Here is a 16,520-nt window from a genome sequence, read left to right as displayed (position 1 = left end):
TATAGATAGATAGCTAGAGAGCTAGCTAGCGAGGTGAAGAAATAGCTAGCTTGCGAGAGCTAGCTAGCAAGATAGATAGATAGCTAGCTAACAAGCGAGAGAGATAGCTAGCTAGATTGACAAGTGAATGAGCTAGCTAGCAAGATGGCTAGATAGATAGCGAGCTAACAAGCTAGAGAGATCGCTAGCTAGATAGATTGACGAGTGAATGACTGTCTTTTGTGTTGTGTCACTTTATTTGTTCTTTAGTTTTTTGTTGTTTTGACTTCAAGATGGCGTCACGAGAGTGACTGTCTTTACAGCAGCTCCTGTATTTTGTTTTTCTACTTCTTTAATTCCTCTCCTCTTCCTTTCATCACTTTGCTGCTGTGTAATGCCAATTCCTCCACTGCGAAACTAATAAAGGCTAATCCAAGCTAATGCGTGATGATAATGCGTTCAGACCCAAGGGCAAAGTTTTTTTTTTTTGTTTTTTTTTAAATCGACCTTTTCAAAGTTTGCAGCACACTGAGGTTCCGTCGATCAGAGTCAGTCTGACTTCTTGTCAGCTATTTGTCTTCGAGAGAATACGGGATGGTTGTCAACATCATCATCAGCGGCGTCGTCATCTTGGATTCCGTAGTCGGATTTGGCCTTCCAGCACACAAAGCACAAGAAGACCAAAAGGCCCAGTGGGAAGCCAAGTAGGAGGAAGCCCATCAGTGGAGCCTCACTCAGCAAAGGCTGGATGGACACAAAAAGAGACTTTCATAACCGAACCACCATGAGAACAGTCATCTACACTTGGGCAGGAAGTAGCGACAGGAAGTACCAAGAGCATGCCTTTGGTGTCATAAATAAAGCGTCTGGTTCGCTGAATGATCCCGTTTCCTCCATGACCCTAAAACATGACAAAGAATTACACCAGTCAACAATACAGTGATACCTTGGCTTACGAATTTAATTGGTTCCCAGAGTGTGTAAGGTGAAAAGTGTGTATCCCAAAAATTAATTTCCCATAGGAAACCATTAAAATGATAATAATCCGTTCCCAGGTCCCCATAAAACATAATATTCAACTTTATAATTTTCTAAGCCTTAAAACTACACAAACATACCTTATTTTATGTATAATAAATATGCTATGTTATTATAATTTAAGAAATAAACTGTACCGTATAATAAAGTCGTTTTATTTACCTTTGTGATGGTCGTTGCTGGCTTGATGGAATGGAGTGGGCGGTTTCATCAGCATTAAACACGTGATGAGGAACGTAGCCTTCTTCTTTCACCATCTTGAAGAATGATCCCTTGTAGGTGCTTTCTCTGCCATAATTTTACCTTGTTCCTCATCAATTGTGCTCTATTTAGCTGGCCTGATAGCTTTTTGCAGCAAGTGTACAGATGGCTTGTGCGGGTTATTTGTGGAGCCTGATTGATGGGAATTTTAACCTTGCAGTCTACACTCTGCCTTTGAAATCAAAAGTTGAAACAAGTCCAAATTTTTCTATCCATTTTGTCACTCTCTGTTGTCTGCCTGTCTCTTTAATGTTTAAACCACCTCCCCTCACTGCTGCGTTCTTGACCAATCACGTGGCTTTCACCGACGACTGGGGGCGGGGAATAGAGGACAAAAAAAAATGTCAGCGGCCATTTTCTTTTTTGGAGAATGGCTTCTCTCTCTGTGTCTGTAACCCCCCCCCCCCCCCCACTGCTGCGTTCCTGACCAATCACGTGGCTTTCACCGACGACTGGGGGCAGGGAATAGAGGACCAAAACAAGCCGGCTGCCATTTTCTTGTTAGTTCGCGAACGACACATCACTCATCGTGGCAGCTCCGTGTGTATCCCGAAAAAGTTTGTATGCCAAGGTAAAAATTTCATACATTTAACGTTCGTAAACCGAAAAGTTCGTAAGCCAAGGGGTTCGTAAACCGAGGTATCACTGTATTTTTTTGGGGGGGGGGGGCAGACTCGCCTGGATCCTCCCATCCAGAACCTGATCCACAAAGTCCAACAGGTGGCGCTCCGTTTCCAGTGGGGTGGGCGGCAGGAAGTAGCTGTCAGTTGACAGATTCAACATGACGATAGCAGGAAGCTGCAGTTCGCTAAACACGTGACAAAACACACCGTGTCACATGTTAAAGAAACATGTGCGCTAACAGAGACTTGAACACACATGCGCTGTTGATACACCCGCATATTTTCACCTCATAATGAGCCCATTGATATATTCATTGCCCTCCATGAAGCCAAAATGAATATTTCTGTGGAAATCAAAACAATACGAATGTTTAATGCATAGTGGATTTTTTTTTTTTGTTTTTTTTTGCTCAAAGCTTTCAAGTTGAACTTCCTGACCTGCTGTAAACATCTTTGTAGTCTTGCGAAACTTTCCACACGAGGTTTTTGTACCTGCACTCGTGAAAGGAAGCACAACATCAACAGATCAGACAGACAAGAAATTCCGTCGCACGGCTGTGAGGTCATACCTGAGATTTTGTTGGCTCAATTTCGTGTCGTCCAACAGGGCCAATAGAATCAGTTTCCCTGCGCAAAAGAATGCGTGTCAGTGAAGGTAGCGCGGGAGTCGATTTTTACTCTCATCATTCCCACAGCCACAGATTAAATCCCATTTTGTCCCAATCTGGGACTGTAGTAAAAAAAAAAAAAAAAAAAAAAAACATGTCCTATACCATTTCCGGCAAAAATGACCTGCTCACCTACAATAATAAAAATAAAATTACAAATAAAAATAAAAATAAGAATAAAAGAAAAAAAACACATATAAAAAAAAAATAAAAATAAAAATAAAAAAGAATAAATATATATATATATATATATATATATATATATATATATATATATATATATATATATATATATATATATATAAACAAAACAAAACAAATATAATAATAATAAAAATAAATAATACAAATACAAATAATAATAATTATAAAATAATAACAAACAAATAAAACAAATAATAAAATAATAATAACAACAATAATTATTATTATCATCATGATCATCATCATTATCATCATGCTCATTGTCATTATTATCATTATTATTATACATTTAATTTACAAGCACCTTTCAAAGCACTCAAAGACACTTTACAATTAAAAGAACAAGAAACACCATAAAAATAAAACCATATATAAAATGATAAATAATTATGTATCATTTTGGAAGTCAACTACAGTACATTAAAAATGTTTTTTTTTTTTTTTGCATGATTTTTTTTTTTTTACCTTTACAGTCCCAATTTTGCTTCAAGGTAAAATTTGAATCCCATCCTGTGAGATTTTTAACTCATTGACTGCCAGACGGTCAGGGGCGTTCCCTCCGTGACGTCATATAGGGGATCGTCATCAACTCGAAAACAAGACTTCCTGAATATTCAGCGCAAGTCTTAAAACGTAGAATATAGCTACTGTATATGCGATGGAATCTTTGTAAAATGCACTCAGTAGAAGTCAGTTGAAGTGATTTTATAAATTATGGATGCAACTTGTCCGGAGGCGTCGATTGTCCTTTTAAGCACGCATCATAGGATTTCACTCGTTTGATTTGCTTTCGTGGGCCGAATAAAAGTATGTGGTGGGCCAGATTTGGCCCCCGGGCCTTGACTTGGACACCGGTGCTCTAACGTATGATTGAGCTCACGCGTGTGTGTGTGTGTGCGTGGCGAGCACTCACCCGAGTCTCCCATGGCATAGAGCATGTAGTTGTCCACTTCAGCATAGTTCGCGAATCTCTCCCTTTTGATCCAGGCCTTCAGTGAACCGTCACTAGTCTCTGAAATGTCAATCAAAGGTCAGCGGTCAACACCCAAAGGTCAAACGTCAGCTTCATTCCCACCATTGTAGCTGAAATAAGCGCCATCTTTGAAGACCACCACGGCCGGAAGAGCGGGAAGAGACACGGCCTGCAAACCAAAAATCGGGGCGATTGATTAACAAGAAGTTTCTTCCAAGGCTTTGTTTGCCTTTCGGCTTTTTATGTTGCCATTTTTGGACCTTGGGCACGACGTCTCTGCTGGCGGAGAAGAAGAAGATCGACACGATCATCTCCTGAGCCACTGAGGCGTACTCGCTCTGTAAACGCAGGTCAAAGGTCAGCGGTGTCAAAAAGTCCAAAGTTTGCATGTGCATGTTTGTTACTTTGAGTAGCGATGATGCTCCGATGTACACAAACGTGACATCATGCCGGCTTAAAGTGTGCTGGAAGAGCTCCAAGCTCGTCAAGGGGCGGATCAGCGGACTGAAAAAACAAGCAAATATTTTATTTTTGTCATTTTTATGTACTTACCGTATTTTCCAGCGTATAAGGCGCATCCAAAAATTTTCTTTAAAAGATAATACCTGCGCCTTATACGCAGGTGCGCCTTATATGTGAAGTCATATTGAGCCACAACAGTTTGAAAATTGGCTGGCTGGATTGATAGCTGGCTATCTATTAGCTATCCATTAGCCAGCGGGCTGTGTGGCTATTTGGCTAGCTGACTGGCTTGCTATTTATTAGCTGTCTATTAGCGTGCTAGCTATGTGGCTATTTAGCTGGCTGGCTGGATAGATAGCTGGCTATCTATTAGCTAGCGAGCTATGTGGCTATTTGGCTGGCTATCTACTAGCTGGTTAGCTGGCATTCCATCTATTTGAGTTAATTGAACGCTGGCGCATGTGGCTGCCGCCACTCACCCACAGAAGAACTCATCCTGTGACTGTAAAGTGACCTTGAGAGTTTTGAAAGGTGCTTATAAATGAATTGTATTATTATTATTATAAAATACACCATTCATTGGGGTGCACCTTATACACCGGAAAATACGATAAATATTTAAAAAGGTAAATTTGCTTACAAATCATTCTATATTTTTATGCATTTGACTATTAATTAGGAATAATATTTTGTTTATTTGTTTTTTTGATTATTGATGAATTTCAATGTGGCTAAGCAAAGTCTGCACTATTTGTTGGTGGTGCACCTCACACACCGGAAAATACGGTAAATATTTAAAAAGGTAATTTTTTTCCAAATCATAAAAAAATGTATGCATTTGACTATTAATAAGGAAATATATTTTGTTTATTTGATTTTTTATTATAAATGAATTTTAATGTAGCAAAGACAAGTCTGCACCATTCATTGGGGGTGCGCCTTATACACGGGAAAATACGGTAAATATTTAAAAAGGTATTTTTTTTTATAAATCAGAAAAAAATGTATGCATTTGACTATTAATAAGGAAATATATTTTGTTTATTTGATTTTTTATTATAAATGAATTTCAATGTCGCAAAGACAAGTCTGCACCATTCATTGGGGGTGCGCCTTATACACAGGAAAATACGGTAAATATTTAAAAAGGTAATTTTTTTCCAAATCATAAAAAAAATGTATGCATTTGACTATTAAAATGGAAATATATTTTGTTTATTTGATTTTTTATTATAAATGAATTTCAATGTCGCAAAGACAAGTCTGCACCATTCATTGGAGGTGCACCTTATACACAGGAAAATACGGTAAATATTTAAAAAGGTAATTTTTTTCCAAATCATAAAAAAATGTATGCATTTGACTATTAATAAGGAAATATATTTTGTTTATTTGATTTTTTATCATAAATGAATTTCAATGTAGCAAATACAAGTCTGCACCATTCATTGGGGGTGCGCCTTATACACGGGAAAATACGGTAAATATTTAAAAAGGTATTTTTTTTCCAAATCATAAAAAAATGTATGCATTTGACCATTAATAAGGATTTAACAATAGGAATAATATTTTGTTTATTTGAATTTTGTTTTATTACTGAATTTCAGTGTCGCAAAGTCTGCACCATTTGTTGGGGGTGCGCCTTATACTCTCATGCGCCTTATACACCGGAAAGTACGGTAAATACTTAAAAAGGTACTTTTTTTAAAAAAATCATTCTTTTTTTTTATGCATTTGACTATTAATAAGGAATCATATTTTGTTTATTTGATCATTTCATTATTAATGAATTTCAATGTTGCAAAGCACCATTTGTTGGGGGTGCGCCTTATACTTCGGTACTCCTTATACACCGTAAAATACGATACTTGCACGTACGCATCCATCAAACAGTCTGACAGCTGTTGAGTGTGTGTTATCCTCACCCGCTAACTCTGTTAGCAAATTCAACAATGGCGTCTGCCGTTCGGGGGCCCGAGTAAAGATACTTCATATCATTTTTCCACCTGAAATATAATAGAAGATATCACCATTGACAACACAATCAAGATGACTCACCAAAACATCACCATCACATTAACGTGGCATAAATAATCATCATCATGATGTCCGTTGCTGAGCTGTGAACTCACATGAAGATGGCCGGGTAGGTGCGAACTTTGAACTCTTTGGCCAAGCCTGCAGGCAAGAATGTGGGTGAAAACAAGGGGGGGGGGGTCGACACCGCGACGTCAATGATGATGAGGGTGAGGATGAAGGTATGCTCACGGGCATTGGCGATGGCGTCGCTTTTGCCGACGTTGACGGGCGATCCGACGCTCTTCAGCTCGGAACCGACCCGGTGCCAGGTCGGGTCCATCTCCTTGCAGATCCGGCACCATGGAGCGTAAAACTGAGCACAGTTATCAGTGGGTTGGGTCAGGATTCTGATATTCTGATTATCACAGGTGTCAAAGTCAAGGTCCGGGGGCCAAATCTGGCCCGTCATGTCATTGTATTCAGCCCACAAAAGCAAATCATAGCAAATTCTATGATGATTGCTAAAGGCCCAAAATGTCAAATAGTCCCACGTAAACCACAATAACAATCATTATTTTTGACTTTAAATTTGAAAACTAGTTATTAATTTCTTTTGTGCTCTGTATGTAATATGTGGAGGGGATTAAACAGTCTAGCTCGATGGCTAGCTAACTTGATTTGCCAGATAGCTTGATAGCTAAATATAGATACAGACCGATTATAGCTCGATAGCTAGCTAGCTCGATGGCTAGCTAGCTCAATGGCTAGCTAGGTTGATGGCTAGCTGGGTCGATGGCTGGATAGACATACAGACAGATGCTAGCTCGATGGTTAGCTGCTAGATTGATAGCTAGATAGATGGAAAGTTAGCTAGAGGGATAGAGAGCTAGAGGGAGAGCTCGCTAGCTAGATAGCTAGCTATAGATATAGACAGACATATGCTAGCTCAAAGTATAGCTAGCTTGATGGTGAGCTAGCTTGATAGCTAGATATAGATACAGACAGATGCTAGCTCGATGGCTAGCCAACTTGATTGCTAGCTAGCTTGTTAGCTAGATATAGATACAGACAGATGCTAGCTTGATAGCTAGCTAGCTCGATGGCTAGATAGAGATACAGACAGATGCTAGCTTGATGGCTAGCCAGATGCTAGATTGATAGCAAGATAGATGGAAAGTTAGCTAGAGGGGTAGCTCGCTAGAGGCATAACTAGCTATAGGGATAGCTAGCTAGATAGCTAGATATAGTTAGACAGAAATATGCTAGCTCAATGGCTAGCTAACTCGATGGCCAGCTAGCTCGGTGGTTAGCTCGATGGCTAGCTCAATCGATAGACCATCTTGCTTGACAACCTTGTTCAATTTTTATGTGCAATCTTTGGCCGCTGTGGTCAAGTTATTGTTTACTTTGTTTTACACTCCCACACACATTCAACCAAAAACGTCCCATTTTCACATCTCTGATGATATATGAAATTTCATACCTTAATCAACCAAATATCTTCACTTTGCCTCGTCTCCAAAAACCTAGCGGACAGGGAAGGGAAAAAAAAAAACAACAGTGACTGACAGGTGACGATGACTCAAATCACACAAAAAATGGACTCACGAGTCATTCAGCTCGTCCACGAAGGCCCAAAGCGGCGCCACGGATGCGCTAAGCAGCAGCGCTAACAAACAACAAAAAGAAAAAGTGTCACACAAGCATTCTTCGCATCCAACTGCATGATGGGTCACTTCAACTTCCTGAAACAAATTCCTCGTGTTTTCTCACAGACTTGGTCAAAAAAAAAGATGATTTTTATATCACATCAATACAGTATACAGTGATACCTCGGTTTACGTACCCCTTGGCTTACGAACTTTTCAGTTTACGAACGTTAAATTTATTGGAATTTTACCTTGGCATACGAACCTTTTTTCAGGACACACACGTAGAGCCAAAATGAGTGATGTGTCGTTCGCGAACAAGCCCGTTCTCCTAACAAGAAAATGGCAGCTTTGGTCCTCTATTCCCCTCCCCCAGTCTTCGGTTAAAGCCACGTGATTGGTCAAGAAGGCAAAGTGTAGACTGCAAGGTTAAAATGTCCAACAATCAGGCTCCACAAATAACCCGCACTAGCCATCTGTACACCTGATGCAAAAAGCTATCAACCCAGCTAAACAGAACACAATTGATGAGGAACAAGGTAAAATTATCGCAGAGAAAGTACCCGCAAGGGATCATTCGTCAAGATGGTGAAAGAACAAGGCTACGTTGCTCATCAAGTGTTTAATGCTGATGAAACCGGCCACTCCATTCCATCAAGCCATCAACGACCATCACAAAGGTAAATAAAACGACTTTATTATACAGTACAGTTTATTTCTTTAATTATAATACCATAGCACATTTATTATATATAAAATAAGGTATATTTTGTGTAGTTTTAAGGTCTAGAAAAGTAGAAAAATATGTTTTATGGGGACCTGGGAACGGATTATTCACATTTGAATGGTTTCCTATGGGAAATTAATTTTTGGGATACACACTTTTCGCCTTACACACTCTGCCTGGGAACCAATTAAGTTCGTAAGCCAAGGTATCACTGTATTATATTATAATGAAGAGTAAAGTCATTTACCTGCGAGCATGACGACCATGTTGCCGTCGTGTTCAGCCATGTTGAGCAGATTACAAACAAAACCATCTGCACTGCACCATTGTAATCGGATCGGATTATCGGCTTCGGTTCAAAGGCCTCAAACTTTATTGACAACAGCAAGACCAACATTTGTCACACTGCCATCTTTAATTTATTTTTTGGGTGGAGTGGGGTCCCTACTGACCCCAATAGGATTATTTTATAAGGTTTATAAGGTGTTAGTTTTTCTACTTCTTTCTTTCCTTTCCTCTTCCTTTACTAACTTTGCTGCTGTGAAATGTAAATTTCTCCACTGTGAGATGAATAAAGGTACATCCAATACAATCACATTGTATATTTTTAGATTTTTTTTGTAACATTTTCAACAAGGATCCAATAAAAAATATCCAATGGAAATACTGTCTATATAAGGCAAATGTGGCTGGAATGAGATGTTGTATATCAAGTTCAGTGTGTACAAAGCACGAGTGAATGAGAGGACTTGAATTCACTTTTAAAGGACAACCGACACAATATTTTTTGTTTCCTGACACGCGCTCAACCCGGAAGTAACTCAAATAGATAGAAAGCTAACAAGCTAGCCAATAGATAGCTAATAGCTAGCTAGATAGATAGATAGGACATCAGAAAAAGTTTTATAGCATCTAAAATACCCAAAACACGCAGGCTGATATTTTCAGGCAAATGCAAAACACCAATAAAAATGAGTTAAAGTGTCCCAAAACTACTTTAAAATGACCCCGGAAATTGCCAGTTTCATGATGTCCCGCCCCCTTGTTCGTGACGTCACGCAGGGACGTCTTTGCCTTGCTCTAGAATCAAAACAATGGCTTCAGATTCGGAGAAGATCCTTTCTTGTTACTCATATGATTCAAATAGTTCTGAAGAGGAAAGCATACATGTTTGCAATTGATTAAAGAAGTACTTCCTGTATCATTTTGAGGCGTCGGGACTCCAATGTAGCGTCCCAGAAAATGCACAAGATGGCGCCCAAGCTCTGTTGGAAATGGGCTGATTTGTCTGCTGGGAATTTGTGTCAACTAGTATCAAATAGTAGTCCTGGTGCAACACGCGACGATTCACCATCGCGTTATTTATGTGTTTTCCTTCTAATTTCACCATCAACACGAAGATTTCAGACCAAACAAAGTACCCAAAATGCATTGTGTGTCGCTTTCTCAGTCAGGGGCGTTCCTGATGTGACATCACATCAGGAATCGTCACTAACTCGAAAACAAAACTTCCGGAATATTCAGCGCGAGTCTTAAAAGGTAAAATATAGCTATATGCCGTGGAATCTTTGTCAAATACGCTCAGTTGAAGTCATTTGAAGTAATTTTACAAATTATGGACACACCTTGTCCGGTAGTGTCGGTTGTCCTTTAACGGTTTGTTGACAGTGTTTCCGGTGAGTTTTTTTTTTTTTAACCATCTGAGTCATCTAGTGGAGACCGAACAAAATACTCGGAGTTGAAAAACAAAATGCAAAGTTGCGTGCAAAGCTCACGTTGTCACTTCCTGTTACACAAGCATACCAGTGAGGCCTGCTCACGTGAGTCACGCAAACACAACCAAACAGATGAGTGCACAGGAAATCATTTTCATCTTTATAATCGTCTTTCTCGTCTCGCTTATATCGTTTCAAGTCATTTCAATAATAATAATAATAATAATAATAATAATAATAATAATAAGAACAATAATAATAATAATAATAATAATACATTTCATTTCTAAGCGCCTTTCAAAACACTCAAGGTCACTTTACAGTCAGAGGATCAGTTTTTCAACCCGGAAGTAACACAAATAGATAGAAAGCTACATACTTGACCAGATCTGTGTGTGTATGTTGGGGGGTTGTTGATATTCTGAGTGTACAGCAATAATAATAATAATAATAATAATAATAATAATAATAATAATAATAAATAATAATTTCATTTATAAGCGCCTTTCAAAACACTCAAGGTCACTTTACAGTCAGAGGATCAGTTTTTCAACCCGGAAGTAACACAAATAGATAGAAAGCTACATACTTGCCCAATAAAGATGATTCTAATTCTAAAAGTCAAATACTGTATTAGTCATCTGACTGGCCGGCTAGCTATTAGCTATCTGTTAGTTAGCTAGTTAGCTTTCTATCTATTTCAGTTATTCCAGGTTGAGTGAACGCTGGCATATGTGGCTGCCGCTGCTCACCCACAGAAAAACTGATCCTGTGACTGTAAAGTGACCTTGAGAGTTTTGAAAGGCGCTTATAAATGAAATTATTATTATTATTATTATTACTGTACACTCAGCATATCAACAAACCCCCCAACATACACACACAGATGCACATGCAACACAACGTGAGACAAAAAAACAAAACGGGGAGACGTATTCAAGGGACTCTTTGGCTCCGCCCCTTTGTATCACTTCTGCTTTGACTCGTTAAAATCGCAACGGACACCAGAACGGCTGTGCGATCGCGACATAACCACCAACGACGCTATTGTGAGTCCTCGCTTGTATGTGTGTGTCGGTTCGTGTGTGTGTGTGAAACTTTTATTTTGTAATGTTTTTGTTTTAGCTTGAAGACAAAAACCAACCAGGTGACTCCATGGATGATTTCATGATGGACTCTGTAACTGAGGTACGAAGACTCACCCACTAACGATGAAAAGGTTTCTTTAGCCGTCATCTGCACTTCTTTGAAGGTGTCGGACGTTTCGCTTCTTATCCAAGAGGCTTCGTCAGCAAACTAAAATTTGCTGGTAGCTCTGGCCCTATATATATATATATATATATATATATATATATATATATATATATATATATATATATATATATATATATATATATATACCTACTGTCCAGACGTGACGACAATGAGGTTAAAATCTGAGCGAAAGAAAACAGATGGTTTGCAAGGGGAGTAAAAGAAGCTATTTTCATAAAACAGCAAACCCCTTCACTAAATCGCCATGGTGAGGTGAGGTTCAATTTGGATCGTTCGTACAACAGACTTCTTAGGCAACATATGCTGATGAGGTGATACCAGAGCAAATGGGGCAATCAGGCCAGTCGTAGACCTCATACTCAGGCAGGACAATAGAAGTCAGCAGTGTAGCCGCAGGGAGTAGTCCTCTGCTCCCCCCCAACCTGAGAGCAGGGACCAATCATAGCGGAGTCAGGCACCGACCGCCACATCTGGATAGTAGGGATATATATAGGGCCAGAGCTACCAGCAAATTTTAGTTCGCTGACGAAGCGTCTTGGATAAGAAGCGAAACGTCCGATACCATCAAAGAAGTACAGATGACGGCTGAAGAAACCTTTTCATCGATGGACAACACCTGTACGACTGAGAGCTTACACAGACTCACCCACTAAGGTTTTTTTTCAGGACCCCTGGTCCCAAAGTGTGACGGCCACCAGCCCGGACTACGACTTCCAGGATCTTATGTGCGACCTATCATCGGTCCGGGCTTTCCGGCGTTCGTGCGAGCCGCCGCTCTTCTGGATGATCGCGTTGGTGGGCGGTCCCGGCAACCTGGCGGTGGTTTGGATCTACTTGAATTTCCGTCGGCGTCTCAAGAGTATGACGGACGTGTTCCTGCTCAATCTGGCGGTGGCAGACCTTTTGTTCCTGGTCACGTTGCCGTTGTGGGCGACCGAAGCGTCTCACAGTTGGACTTTTGGCGCCACTCTGTGCAAGGTAGATTGCGCTGTTTGAAAAAGGAGGCGGGATTTGGTTTCTTTGAGTGATTTTAGCTTGTTATACAAAGGTGTCAAAGTCGAGGCACGGGGGCCAAATGTGGTCCGCCACATTATTTTATTCGGTCCGTGAAAGCAAATCAAACTAATGGAATTAGCCCGAACTAAAATTTCAAATTGTCACATGTAAACCATATAACAGTCATTATTCCCGACTGATAACTATTAATAATAATAATAATAATAATAATAATAATAATAATAATAATAATAATAATACATTTCAAAAACGCCTTTCAAAACTCGCAAGGATACTTTACAGTCACAGGATATTTTTCCTGCAGGTGAGCAGCGGCAGCCACACGCGCCAGCTTTCACTCAACCCGGAAGTAACTCAAATAGATAGAAAGCTAACTAGCTAGCTAATAGATAGTTAATGGAAAGCTAGCCAATAGATAGCTAAGATTGTTGACATTGATGGTGCCCAATCAGGCTACTAATGTTGGAGAAGAAGGCGGGATTTGGTTTCTTTTAGTGCTTGGATCTTGTTATACACAGATGTCAAAGTTAAGGCACGGGGGCCAAATGTGGTCCGCCTCATCATTTTACTCGGTCCGTGAAAGCAATTCAAACTAATGGAATTCCATGATGCTTGCTAAAGCTTGAACTAAAATTTCAAATTGTCACATGTAAACCATAATAACAGTCATTATTCCCTGCTGGTCGATACTTTTTGTGTTATCTGAACGCTGGCGCGAATGGCTGCCGCTGCTCACCCGCACAAAAAAATTACGCGACTGTATGTTATGAATTTTTACGAAAGAATGTTTCATCCCTTACAAATATTTCATATCAAGCACATAAACAAATTAACGTATTCGCTGCCATCCCCGAATCTATTCGGGAATTGAAAACGATGACGTTTTCATTTGGATTTTCTTGCGAGGGTTGCCGATAAAGCACTGGTCAGACCTCTGGCAATCTTTTTTCCCCTTCCACGAGGAGGCAGCATTTGCATTTTGTCCATGTTAGCGCTTTGTTATAGCTTTAGCTGTTGTTAAAGCGCTACATAAATCAATATTGTATTTTGTACAGCCACCCCCATTTCAAGCTTAGATAACTCCAGACCCATATAATTTAGGAATTAACTATTTTTTTCTGCTGAAAACAGAGAGTCTAATGTTTTTTACGCTGCATTTGAATGTTTATGTCATCCTAAAACTCAATATTGTGAGGGTCCTGCAATTTCAGTGAAAAATGACTAAAACCCTGGCACTGGAATGGACACCTATTTGCACATCGTCCGGCAGTGATTAATGAATAACTCGTTTTCAAATTTGAAGTTTGTGGTTTACATGGAACAATTAGAAATTTTAGTCAGACTTTAGAAAGCATCATGGAATTGCACAAGTTCATCCGCAACATTGACTCCCTTCCTACTTTCAAATCTCACCTGAAAACCCACCTCTTTAAACTTGCTTACATGGTCTAATTTATTATGCTGTTTTATTATTTATTGCTTTATGCATGATTTTACTGTTTTGTGTGTTGTCTTTGTTGTAAAGTGTCCTTGAGTGTTCAGAAAGGCGCTTGTAAATTAAATGTATTATTATTATTATTAAGTTTGATTTGCTTTCGTAGACCGAATGTAAATGATGTGACGGGCCAGATTTGGCCCGCGGGCCTTGACTTGGACACCTGTGTTTTAGTAGGACAGCATTTCATCACTGGGGGGGGGGGGGGCATCAGCGAAACCCTGTTTTTATTTTTAAGTCTGCTTCTGGGTGATGCAAGGGGTGGTAGTGGGGGCGTCATTCCTGTTCTTAACAGATCCTGAAGCTAACTTTTGCTAAAAGGTACTTTTTTTTAAATCACCTTGAATTGTCCAAGGCTAATGTCATCTCACCTGTTCCTTTGAAGGTGACGTCAGCGGTGTACAAGGTGAACCTGTTCAGCTCCACGCTGCTTCTCACTTGCATTAGCATGGACCGCTACGTGGTCATCGTGCAAACCGCCAAAGCCCAAAACTCACAAGCCGAACGTCGCCGATTCGCGCGATTAGCCTGCGCCGCCGTCTGGTTAGCCGCTCTCCTGCTAGCCACCCCAGAGCTAGCCTTCGCCACCACCGTCTCCACGGAAACGGACGAAGGACCGCGGGAATTCTGCCGCATGCTGTTCCCGCCGCACCTGGGTCAGCGCACCAAGATGGCCACCCTGTGGGTTCAGGTGGTCATGGGCTTCTGCTTGCCGTTCGCCGTCATGGTGGCGTGTTACGGCTCGGTGGTGGCCACCTTGCTCAAAACGCGCAGCTTCCTGAAGCACAAAGCCATGCGGGTGGTCCTGGTGGTGGTGATGGTCTTCCTGGCCACTCAGTTGCCCCACAACGCCGTCCTGGTGACGGAAGCCATGCAGGCGGCCAACGTGACCGTCACTCAGTGCAGCGAACTCAAACGCTTCCTGAAGGCGGGCCAGGTGCTAAAGGGCGTGGCTTACCTGCACGCTTGTCTCAACCCCTTCCTGTACGCTTTTGTGGGCGTGCGTTTCCGCCGGGATCTCCTCCAACTGCTACGTTCCTGTTCCTGCCGACGACCGGGGACGCCCTCGGATCAATTCAGCCGGTCTGGGAAAAGTCCACTGGGTTCCGCCAGAGCGTCCGACAGCGACACCTCGCAGGCGTTGTCGCTGTAAAGCGGATTTTGTGTTGGTGACGTCAGTGGAGAAGGGACTACGTTGCGAGTTTTGCGGCAACAGGAAGTCGAGCAGACGAAACAAGTGACAGGAAGATGATTGTCACGCTTTTTGATTCACTTCCTTTCCATACTTCCTATTTTCACTTGACAATATCTGATGACTTTCATATATGTTGGTGACAAGGAAGGTCCGTGTGATGGGTGGGGAAGGGGTGCCATCTTCTACCAATGGCGTCACCAGTTGATGACTTTTATTTTGAAAAACAATCCAAACAGAGACGTTTTGGGAGTGAAAAAAAAACCATAAAAACAAAAGTTAAAGTATTCTTTCTAAATAAAAGAGATGTTTAGTAGTTCTGGGAAAAGTCCACTGGGTTCCGCCAGAGCGTCCGACAGTGACACCTCGCAGGCGTTGTCGCTGTAAAGCGGATTTTGTGTTGGTGACGTCAATGGAGGAGGGACTACGTTGCAAGTTTTGCGGCAACAGGAAGTCGAACAGTCGAAACAAGTGACAGGAAAATGATTGTCACGCTTTTTGATTCACTTCCTTTCTATACTTCCTGTTTTCACCTGACAATATCGGATGACTTTCATTGTGCTTGGAGACAATGACCATCCTCTATCAATGGCATCACCAATTTATGACTTTTATTGTGAAAAAAAATCCAAACAGGGACGTTTTGTGAGTGAAAAAAAAACCATCAAAACAAAAGTTAAAGTATTCTTTCAAAATAAAAGAAAGTTTATGTCCTCACGTCATCTTTGATGTCGACAGAGATTACCGTATTTTCCGGTGAATAAGGCGCACGGGGGTATATGGCATACACCCAATGAATGGTGCATTTCCTTTTTTTAGCTAGCTAGCTTTCTACCCGAGTTACTTAGCTATCTATTAGCTAGCTGGCTTTCTATCTGAGTTACTTCCGGGTTGAGTGAAGGCCTCGCCAACTATCTTTTAGCTATCTATTAGCTAGCTAGCTTTCTATCTGAGTTTCCTAGCTATCGAATTAGCAGTCTATTAGCTAGCTAGCTTTCTATCTGAGTTACTTCTGGGTTGAGTGAAGGCCTAGCGAGCTATCTGTTAGCTATCTATTAGCTAGCTAGCTTTCTATCTGAGTTAGTTAGCTGCCTATTAGCTGGCTAGCTTTCTATCTGAGTTACTTCCGGGTTGAGTGTGGCTGCCGCTGCTCACCCACAGAAAAACATATCCTGTGACTGTAAAATGACCTTGAGAGTTTTGAAAGGCGCTTATAAATGAAA

At 40.7% G+C, this 16,520-nt stretch overlaps 2 protein-coding genes across 3 annotated transcripts; one reads left to right on the top strand and one right to left on the bottom strand.

Moving 5' to 3' along the window:
• Window positions 1–209: 209 nt before the first annotated feature.
• LOC148891098 (protein disulfide-isomerase tmx3a-like) lies at window positions 210–12,374 on the bottom strand. 2 transcript variants are annotated; one of them, XM_089009225.1, is made up of 16 exons: window positions 12,240–12,374; window positions 7,836–7,896; window positions 7,711–7,753; window positions 6,477–6,600; window positions 6,341–6,386; window positions 6,134–6,214; window positions 4,151–4,250; window positions 4,007–4,084; window positions 3,849–3,915; window positions 3,687–3,785; window positions 2,471–2,528; window positions 2,340–2,393; window positions 2,189–2,245; window positions 1,957–2,086; window positions 812–880; window positions 210–723 (listed from the first exon to the last, which is right to left on the bottom strand). In XM_089009225.1, exons 4-16 carry the CDS (start codon window positions 6,565–6,567, stop codon window positions 529–531), a joined length of 1,125 nt encoding a protein of 374 aa, XP_088865351.1. In that variant the 5' UTR covers window positions 6,568–6,600; window positions 7,711–7,753; window positions 7,836–7,896; window positions 12,240–12,374; the 3' UTR covers window positions 210–528. The 2 variants fall into 2 exon arrangements, with proteins under 2 accessions (XP_088865351.1, XP_088865350.1); XM_089009224.1 differs by lacking the exon at window positions 12,240–12,374 and adding an exon at window positions 8,851–9,020.
• On the top strand, window positions 11,286–16,014 carry ccr9a (C-C motif chemokine receptor 9a). The gene is made up of 4 exons (XM_089009226.1): window positions 11,286–11,367; window positions 11,444–11,506; window positions 12,260–12,571; window positions 14,491–16,014. The coding sequence occupies exons 2-4, from the start codon at window positions 11,474–11,476 to the stop codon at window positions 15,256–15,258; spliced, it is 1,113 nt and encodes a 370-aa protein (XP_088865352.1). The 5' UTR covers window positions 11,286–11,367; window positions 11,444–11,473; the 3' UTR covers window positions 15,259–16,014.
• The last annotated feature ends 506 nt before the right edge of the window (window positions 16,015–16,520 follow it).

This window comes from Hippocampus bargibanti, linkage group LG11 (genome assembly GCF_051943395.1).
Source record: "Hippocampus bargibanti isolate YZ-2025 linkage group LG11, ASM5194339v1, whole genome shotgun sequence".
Taxonomy (NCBI): Eukaryota; Metazoa; Chordata; class Actinopteri; order Syngnathiformes; family Syngnathidae; genus Hippocampus; species Hippocampus bargibanti.
This window is presented reverse-complemented; position numbering and strand designations above follow the sequence as displayed.